General features: G+C 44.8%; 1 protein-coding gene across 1 annotated transcript in view; it reads right to left on the reverse strand.

The window, feature by feature from the left end:
* Positions 1 to 9,784, reverse strand: part of LOC126050797 (uncharacterized) — a 920,783-nt gene extending 910,999 nt beyond the window's left edge. The window contains exon 1 of the mRNA XM_049829143.1: positions 6,924 to 9,784. Coding sequence (XP_049685100.1) covers positions 7,472 to 9,646 — 2,175 coding nt within the window. The 5' untranslated portion in view covers positions 9,647 to 9,784 and the 3' untranslated portion in view covers positions 6,924 to 7,471. The remainder of the gene's footprint in view (positions 1 to 6,923) is intronic.
* Positions 9,785 to 10,660: the final 876 nt, after the last annotated feature.

Raw genomic sequence — 10,660 nt, forward strand, 5'->3', positions numbered from 1 at the left:
TTACTTTTTTTTCTCCAATTCAACTGAGGCAACCATCAATGTAAAACAAAACAGACTAATACTAAAGTGAATTGAAATGAAATGAACTCTGATATTCTTCAGAGAACACTATTCAAACTTACCATCCTTACTTGTGCTAATGTACCTGACGACTTTTGGGTTTTTGGACTAAAGCCTGAACAAATTCCGTATATAGATTTTTGGATGCTTTCTTCTCCTTTCCTCAGTTTCAAATATTACAGATTTCCTTGCAAAAATCATTAAAGAAGCAAAATTTCCTCTCTGTTTTACAGAAGATAAATGGACCATAATCAAAACAACTAAAGTCTGGTAACAGTTGGGTTCTGGGATTCAGTTCCTTGAGGAATTGGGAAACTGAGGCAATAACAATCTTCCTCAGGAATCACTCAGAAGGAGGCATGATCAAATTTAAATAGGAATCCAAACTGTATCTTTCCTTGGACAACTCATAAGCATGTAACAAGATTTTTCAACTTCTGTATTACAGCTTTGACAGTTTGGACAATTTCTAGTAATGCAAAGCTTTGTATGCAAGTTATATACACCATGAGTTACATGAATTAACTTATCAACTGTTCGCAAAGGGCTATTTTTTCAATTCTGTGGGACATGAGGTGTGTTAAACTATTGGGACACAAGGAAACATATAGAGATACATATTTAAAAACTGAAAAACTGAAAAGATCTAAAAAATTTTCTTTTCCTTTGGCCTGGTTTTGGCTGGGATAGAGTTAATTTTCTTCCTAGTAGCTGGTACAGTGCTATGTTTTGGGTTCAGTATGAGAAGAATGTTGATAACACACTGATGTTTTCAGTTGTTGCTAAGTAGTGTTTAGACCAAGTCAAGGATTTCTCAGCTTCCCATGCCCAGCCAGCAAGAAGGCTGGAGGGATACAAGGAGTTGGGAGGGGACACGGCCAGGACAGCTGACCCAAACGGGCCAAAGGGGTGTTCCAGATCATGTGACATCACATCTAGTATAGGAACTGGGGAGGGCAGTTGGCCTAGGAGGGATCGCTGCTCGGGAACTAACTGGGCATTGGTCGGCAGGTGGTGAGCAATTGCACTGCGCATCACTTGTTTTGTATATTCCAATCCTTTTATTATTATTACTGTAATTTTATTATTGCTACTGTTATCATTATTAGTTTCTTCCTTTCTGTTCTACTAAACTGTTCTTATCTCAACCCACAAGTTTTACTTTTTTTTCCCCAATTCTCTCCCCCATCCAACTGGGGGGAAGGAGGGAGTGAGCAGCTGTGTGGTGCTTAGTTACTGGCTGGGGTTAAACCACAACACCCTTCTTAATTGGATTTTAAAAATCCAGCACAAGACGGTCATGGGCATCACTAATTATGCAGCTTTCCCCTTGTTAGGCCTAGATATTTTCAGATACAGCAGGAAATCAGAATGCAACAGCCTGACAGTTCTAGTATCTCATTCCCAAAGGTTAATGATTCCTCAAAGAACAGCAGCTCCCCTAGACAGAGAAGTAAGTCACATAAACCTTATGCTAATTTAGCCAAGCTGTGACCATGTTCCTTTCAGACCTCCCAGAAGCAGCACCTGGAGGTAGGAGGAACGTGGGCATGGGGAAGGCTGTTTTCCCATCCATGCCACTGAGGTGCCACCTCCTGGGAGAAGCACAGCACATCTGTAGCTGCTGGCCTCCCACCAGCACACCTCTACCCTTTCTGAGCACAGCTGCGAGGAAGATGATTTCATGTGACACAGAGAGTAACAAAAGAAGGACATGTTTGTTTCTGCTGCTGTATCCACGCTGGTGGCCGGTTTCACTCCTGCAGTGAACAAGACCATCATTGCAAGGACTGAAGCTGCATTACTTCCATAGACTACGCTTCAGTGTGACTTTACAGGAGGGCTTAAGGATTTCGATAGGGAAGGACTCACACCCTTCCAAACAGGGGAATGACAAAACAACTGAGTTCCCTCCCCGTTCCCAAGAAGTGTTGCATAATAGCTCATGGTGGCCCCAACTCTCATCTGTCTCCCACAATGAGTAGGACCCCAGTTTAATTCCAGCTTTGAAGGCCCTCAGCTCCCTACCCCAATCCTAACCATAACTGACCTGAAGCAGGGGGCTGCAAATTTCTTTCCACATCTCAACTCCAAATATATATTTAACTATCGCTCTCTTTTGAATCCAATGCTTATTGCAGCTTTCCTGTCTGAGCAGGAAAAAAAATTCGGAACCTCAAGGGAGGACACAGTTTCCTTTGCTCCCTTTGTAAATCTGTAAAATAACAGAATATCACCCCTGTACCCATTGCCTTTCACCCCATGCCTGCCTGAGGAAAAAGTGCAGACACTGAGATGCTGTACTATTTGATTTTTTTGAAAGATACCTTTGTGCTGGTTTTGGCTGGGATAGAGTTGATTTTCTTCACGGTAGCTGGTATGGAGCTATGTTTTGGATTTGTGCTGGAAACAGTGTTGATAATGCCAAGATGTTTTCTTTACTGCTCAGCAGTGCTTACACAGAGTCAAGGCCTTTTCTGCTTCTCACCCCACCCCACCAGCAAGGAGACTGGGGGGACACAAGGAAATCGGAGGGGACATAGCCGGGACAGCTGACCCCAACTGCCCCAAGGGATATTCCAGACCGTATGATGTCATGCTCAGCATATAAAGCTGGGGGAAGAAGAAGGAAGGGGGGTACGTTCAGAGTGATGGCGTTTGTCTTCCCAAGTTACGTGTGATGGAGCCTTGCTTTCCTGGAGATGGCTGAACACCTGCCTGCCCATGGGAAGCAGTGAATGAATTTCTTGTTTTGCTTTGCTTGTGTGCACAGCTTTTGCTTTACCTATTAATCTGTCTTCATCTCAGCCCACGAGTTTTCTCACTTTTACCCTTCTGATTCTCTCCCCCATTCCACTGTGAGGGGGGTGAGTGAGCGGCTGCGTGGTGCTTGGTTGCTGGCTGGGGTTAAACCATGACAACCTTACTAAGAATTTATTATATTTCTGGAGGCTGTTTTTATTTTTGAACTCTGTCTTGCAGCACAGCCTCTTAGGCCTAACAGACTCTACATCCTCTTAAAGGAGAGGAGAGGTGCATTGCTGACTGCAGACCGCATGTCTCAATGCCACCAGCACATTCTGCCACAAAGGACTCCCCGTAATCCTCCCACAAACAGACAAAAATGGATAACCCTTGTCACTTGTGTGAAATTAAACAGCCAAGCAATGCCTCCATGTTTTCAAGCAACCAAAGGATGTTACGTGGCTATTCTGAACATGCTCCCTGGGCATCTAAACTGTCTCTTTCTTGCTGGAGGAAATCACAACAGCTTCCATCAGCCAGGTCAAGAGAAGTCAGCCCTGAGTGGCTTATAATCAGGGAAGACAAGACAGTTCCACTCAGTGCAACCAAAATACCTTGGCAGCAGATGGACTTCCCATTTATGAAACTGTAAATATAATTCAGAAGGGTCCATGTGCCACTAGAGAGGTACTTTCTCCTGTGAATGAACTTACTTCAAGTTCACAGCACCCAATTTGTTTTACAAATGCATGCATCATTTTTTTCCATAAATCCTTCCATAATTAAAGAATTAGTGAGAAGTTATTTCATGCCTTTTAAACCTCCATGACTGTCAAGAGCACTATGGATCTGGTAACTTCCTACTATTGCAAACAGGTATGTAATTGTCCAAGCTGAGACCACCTTCCCTAAAAGGATGAGACATGTAGTCCCAGAATCCTCTATATTTAAAGTATGTATCATGACCAAACATATGGCCAGTGCAGACATGAGTTGTAACATCCAGGTGTGGATACAGACAGTATGGTGGCATTTCAGTGAAACAGGCAGACAACAGCAAGTATTAGCAATAAGAAGTAAATATTTTTATAGTATTAGTGCCATGCTAACCCCAAAGTTTTTATAAAATGTTCTTGAGCTTTTTTAGGGTGAAGAGGGACATGTGCATATCAGAAAATAGAACTCATTCCTTCAACATTTAACCTTGTTAAAAGAGAATATTTCTATGTGAAAAAGACACAAAAATGTAAGACTAGATATTTAAACCTTGGGGAATGTACTACTGACATGTAAGAGGAGCCATGCATGTCAGAATCCCTTTGATTCACTTTTATCAGATATCTGCTGTGGAGAGAGGAGCAAAATACTAACTGCTCACTCAGTGATGAAGGCGATACACATTAGGCACAGATTTCTTATAAATACAGAGAAGAATGACTCTTCTTGGAAGAAAATAATGGTATGTTGGGGATTTGGGTATGCTAGGATATTTTCTAAGAATTATGTTGATGGGGTAGGACCAGATACAAGAAAAGTGATATATAAATTGTTAATGTATCTATTGTTAATAGATACAGTAAATGTGTTGGGTTTAGAAGATTTTCTCAGCTTGAAGTTTCTGTTTGGAGCTAGATGGGTATTTAATAAGTTGTTCCCTTAGAAGCTTTAAGTTTTGATGTGTTGATGAATTTTGCTAGCCACTTCATATGTAGTTAGTGCCTAATTTTGTCATCAGTTGGGATGGAAAGTATTCATTGTCTCAGAAGATTAAAGCTTAGAAAGATCTCTTTGGGAGACTGGTAAGTATTGAGAGTCTGTGGGTTGTAGACTTTTTTCTTTAAAGCATAAAAGAATGCATTAATTCTCTCAGGTCTTTGATTCAGTAATACTTGTGTTACACAAATAAGATTATGAAACCTACATAAAATAAAGACTTGTAGTATGTATGTCCAAATAGCTTCTACCAGCTCTAAATGTGAGGCCTCAACACCCTGGATAAAAGGAAGCAAAGCCAAGGCTCTAATATTAGTTTAAGAAACAACAGCCTCTTAACTTTGTAAACTTCTCAGTAGTGTGCTATATGTAATGCAGTGTCCTATTTCATTTAAAATTTGATCAAGACCAGAACAGTATTTTTATTGAAGGCTGCTCAGCATCTTTAGTTTCTCATGGTTTTGCTTTGGTTTTTAGTTTAGATATCCTTGAGTGCCACAACCTCTAAACTTTCTCCTATGTAGTAGTGGAGAGAGAAAGAAATAGAACCATCAAACTATCTTCAAAGATCCATGTATAACTGACCTATGTGATAAGTTACTGGTTCTCTGTTAGGAAAAAAAAGAGGGTGGTTTTGGTTTCTGCTGTCTATCTTATAACCACCTAACCATTCATGACTGTTTACACACAAGTTTAAATGACAGTTAAACCAAACTGCCCTGCCCAAATTCCTTCATTCAGTCTCTCTTGTGTCCTTCCTGCAGTCTTCTCTTATTGCCACTAAATGCGTGTGCCCAACTTGAATCCTGATATTAAATGAACTACTGTTTCCCTTTTCTTGTTTTCTTTTCACAGGAGGCCTCACTTGCCTACTTTCCTCATATTTTGGGATCTAAATTTTTTGGATGCTGCTGCTGACAGATCTAAAATCCACACTGATTGCCCAGAAGAGGGTCTGTCCCTGTTTTGCACAGCTGTTACCAACTGTTCTATGTTCAGCAATAGCATCAGTGGTACCAGTTCCTCTCCTTCAGCAGCCCAGCTTAAATTCAATCTATCCTGCATGAATTCCTGTCACTGGGTCATTCTTTTCCTTCCGTATGCTGCCTTCTCCTGCTTTTTCTTCTGTACTGAAAGAATCTTACAGGAATGTAATGTGCCACACTGTGGGTAGATTGATTGTATGAGGTATTAGCCAATAGATGTTCCGGCTGTCTTCACTGTAGGTAGCAGTGATGATGTGAGAAGTTAGCTGGGGGTTAAAGACAAACAAGACTTGGACAGAGCAGTTATTTGATTCTGCAGTCATAAGAATTGCTTCTAATATGCAAGAGGAAAAGCCAAACAGAAACATTTCCTGAAGCCATTTCACAGTTGGGGTAAATAAGAGTAACATTAGACTACATGTGAATGTTACTGCATGCATTTGCTATATGATCCTTCAAAAGAGATGGTCTCAGTGCTTCCTTGTGGTTTAACCCTAAGCACCACACAGCCATTCACTCACTCCCCCGATGTGATGGAGGAGAGAATCAGAAGGGTAAAAGCGAGAAAACTCGCGGGCTGAGATGAAGACAGTTTAATAGGTAAAGCAAAAGCTGCATGTGAAAGCAAAGCAAAACAAGGAATTCATTCACTGCTTCCCATGGGCAGGCAGGTGTTCAGCCATCTCCAGGAAAGCAAGGCTCCATCACACGTAACGGGAAGACAAACGCCATCACTCTGAACGTACCCCCCTTCCTTCTTCTTCCCCCAGCTTTATATGCTGAGCATGACATCATATGGTCTGGAATATCCCTTGGGGCAGTTGGGGTCAGCTGTCCCGGCTGTGTCCGCCCCCTCCCCAGCCTCCCGTGCACTCCCAGTCTCCTTGCTGGTGGGGTGGGGTGAGAAGCAGAAAAGGCCTTGACTCTGTCTAAGCTCAGCAGTAAAGAATACATCTTGGCATTATCAACACTGTTTCCAGCACAAATCCAAAACATAGCCCCATACTAGCTATGTCGTGGTTTCAGCCCGGCCGGTAACAAAGGACCATGCAGCCGCTCGCTCACTCCTCCGCCCCCCTCCGGTGGGATGGGGAGGAGACGGAGGAGAGGAAAAAAAAAGAAACTGGAACCTCGAGGGTTGAGATAAAGGCAGTTTACTGGGACAAACACAAAGAGATTACAACAACAACAACGGCACTAATGAAAAAGTATACAAAAAGAGTGATGCACAGTGCAACTGCTCACCACCTGGGACCCGACGCTCCGCCACTTCCCCCACCGAAAACCGAGACCACCCCCCGGCCCGCTCCCCATCTATATACTGGGCAGGATGTCCCATGGTATGGAATAGCCCCTCGGCTAGTTCAGGTCAGCTGCCCCGGCTATGACCCCACCTCCCAGGTTCCTGTAAAAATTAACTCTATCCCAGCTGAACCCAGGACATTATCCACCCCTTATTCTATACCATCTACATCATGCCCAGATCTTACATTTTTTTTTCTTTTCCCCAATCAACCACTACTACTTTCCTGGTCTTATATATAAGTATATGGACTCCGCCCCGCCCCAACCTCGCACACACACACACATGGTGTTCCTTTAGCCTATGGGCTATCCCTCTAATGTGTCCATCGATTTTGGGGCTCTATCTGTTGTAACAGTTCTTCAGGATAAGAGAGAGATGGTGTGAGATGTTGGGTTGTTGTACGCTGCCTCTGGAACTTGTGGCTAGTACATTTGGTGTAACTCATGCCCTTGGTCTGCAGGTCGAAGATGTTGATCTTGAGGAAATTGCTGGGTGCCAGTTCAAGTTCTATCGCTGTTGTACTTGGCTCAGTTTCAAAAGTCCATCCTGTAGTCATTTGGATAATTCTCACAATAATACCCTTGATATGGCATATAGACACTATAGATACAATGACATGCATTGGCAGGTTATTTAGCAGTTAAATATCATACAGCCCAATTCACCGGCTATTCTCTCCCAAAATCAAATCTCCCTGAGGTACACATCGAACCTCCCCATCCTTCTGCATCACCCACCAGGTGTACCCAGGTCCTTGAGCAAAAACAACCCCTTGAATGGGTTTGCTTCTGCTTGAGGGAGGACTAACCCAGACTGTCTTTCCTAACATACTCCTCATGCGCACTACAGGGACTTTATCCCCTTCTACGGTATGTGGAACTCTTGGTTGGGCGGGGCCAGCCCGATTGGCGGATCCTCTAGTATTAACTAACCAGGTGGCTTTTGTTAAATGTGTATCCCAATGCTTGAAAGTTCCACCCCCCATCGCTCTCAATGTAGTTTTCAGCAGTCCATTGTATTGTTCAATTTTTCCAGAGGCTGGTGCGTGATAAGGGATGTGATACACCCACTCAATGCCATGTTCTTTGGCCCAGGTGTCTACGAGGTTGTTTCGGAAGTGAGTCCCGTTGTCTGACTCGATTCTTTCTGGGGTGCCGTGTTGCCATAAAATTTTCTCTTCAAGGCCCAGGATAGTGTTCTGGGCAGTGGCATGGGACACAGGGTATATTTCCAGCCACCCAGTGGTTGTTTCCACCATTGTAAGCACATGGCACTTGCCTTGGCGTGTTCGTGGGAGCGTGATATAGTCAATCTGCCAGGCCTCCCACTGTTTATATTTCAGCCATCGCCCTCCATGCGACAGGGATTTTTGCCGCTTGGCTTGCTTAATTGCAGCACATGTTTCACATTCATGGATGACCTGTGCGATAGTGTCCATGGTCAAGTCCACCCCTCGATCTCGAGCCCATCTATATGTTGCAACTCTTCCCTGATGGCCTGAGGTATCGTGGGCCCACCGAGCCATAAATAGCTCACCCCTACGTTGCCAGTCCAGGTCCACCTGAGACACTTCAATCTTGGCGGCCTGATCTGCCTGGTGGTTGTTTTGATGTTCTTCAGTGGCTCGACTCTTGGGTACATGAGCATCTGCGTGACGGACTTTTACCACTAGCTTCTCTATCCGAACAGCGATATCTTGCCACAGTGCGGCAGCCAATTCATCCACCGTTTGTCCATAGCCTTCTCTCCAGGACATTACTGCCAATGAGTTGGCATAGGTTGGTGGTGCACTTTGTAGAAACTTCCGCCACATGGGTTGTGTGCATTGGACTTCATCTGGATCTGTGGGTGACTGCGCATTTTCTGGATCATTGTAAATCACCTCCAGCACGGCTAATTCTCTCAGGTACTGGATACCACTCTCCATGGTGGTCCACTTGCCTTGGTGACATGTAACTTCATCCCTGAAGGGGTATCTTTCCTTTACACCTAACAGAAGTCGCCTCCAGAGGCTGAGGACTTGTGTTTTTCTCCCAATTGCCTTGTCGATGCCCCCTTCCCTAGACAGAGATCCCAACTGCTTGGCTTCCTTACCCTCTAATTCCACACTACTAGCCCCGCTATCCCAGCATCGGAGCAGCCAGGTAACAATGTGCTCACCTGGGTGGCGGCTAAAATCTTTTCGCATGTCACGCAACTCACTCATGGATAGAGATCGGGTAATTATTTCAGGTTCTGCCTCTACCTCCTGTTCTCGCGATGACCCTGGTTCATCTTCATCTCTCGCTAAGCGAACTGATTTCTTTGTGTGTTTCTTTTTCTGTACAGGGGCGACTGATACTGGCACAGGCTGGTTCTCTGGTTTAGCTGCAGTGTCTGTCACCGGGGTAGGGGTAGTCATGGTACCTGTTGTCGTGGTAGGGACAGCCACGGTGCTTGTTGTCGGGGTAGGGGCAGCCACGGTGTCTGCTGTCAGGGTTTGGGTAGCCACGGTGCATGTTGTCCTGTTTTCCATCTTCTCCCCCTTCTCCCCCCGAGGGTGCTGCATAATATCAAGCAGTGTTTGGTAGATACTGGCCAGGGCCCAGCACAGTGAGGCGAGTTGTATGTCTTTGGAATAGCCACAGCATTTTTCTTTCAAATATTCTGTCACTTCATAAGGGTTCTGTAGTTGTTCAGGAGTGAACTTCCAAGTCACTGGCGGTGAGAAGTTCTCTAGATACTTGCACATATGCTCCCACATGCCGTGCCACCCATGAGTATCCAGCTTTGGGGGAGATCTCTGAGTGGTACTCTTAAAGAGCCTTTTTGTAGCCCTAAAGAAGACCTGAAACATATTCAGGAGGCATAGCACTAACAGCACACTGGCTTGCGCATCCCAAGGATATTCAAAATTCTCAAAAGCTGTTGTAATTATTCGGAAGGAGAAAAGGGAGGTGAACGGACGGGGGGAGGTATCCCACCCTAATTTCCCCACGGATTGGGTGTAATTACCAATAAAATCCGACAGAAGGCGCCCAAAGTATGGAAATGTTATCACTGCCTCATACAGATACCAGCTTAACCTCATGACCAGTGATGTAATCATTTCATAAGTCGACATTGCCCAGTACAGCAAAATGATAATCCCAATCACTCTCCCAGAGATGAGATACGCAACTACAGGCAATACATAGAGCATATAAGAGCTTACAAAACGCCACCATGTAAACAAATGAAACAACATTGTGACTAACATCTATTTATCTAAGAAATGCGTTTGGCAAATTTGTTTCAACACCCTCTGGCCAGATCTGTCGTTATCTCAACCCTTCGTGCCCCACGCTGGGCGCCAAAAAGGACTGTCGTGGTTTCAGCCCGGCCGGTAACAAAGGACCACGCAGCCGCTCGCTCCCTCCTCCGCCCCCCTCCGGTGGGATGGGGAGGAGACGGAGGAGAGAAAAGGAAAAGAAACTGGAACCTCGAGGGTTGAGATAAAGGCAGTTTACTGGGACAAACACAAAGAGATTACAACAACAACAACGGCACTAATGAAAAAAAAAAAGTATACAAGAAGAGCGATGCACAGTGCAACTGCTCACCACCCGGGACCCGACGCTCCGCCACTTCCCCCACCGAAAACAGAGACCACCCCCCGGCCCGCTCCCCATTTATATACTGGGCAGGATGTCCCATGGTATGGAATAGCTCCTTGGCTAGTTCAGGTCAGCTGCCCCGGCTATGCCCCCACCTCCCAGGTTCCTGTAAAAATTAACTCTATCCCAGCTGAACCCAGGACAAGCTACTATAAAGAAAATTAACTCTATGCCAGCCAAAACCAGCACATTCTTCACACATTATTCCATGCCAT

Source organism: Accipiter gentilis, chromosome 26, assembly GCF_929443795.1.
Source record: "Accipiter gentilis chromosome 26, bAccGen1.1, whole genome shotgun sequence".
NCBI classification, from domain to species: domain Eukaryota; kingdom Metazoa; phylum Chordata; class Aves; order Accipitriformes; family Accipitridae; genus Astur; species Astur gentilis.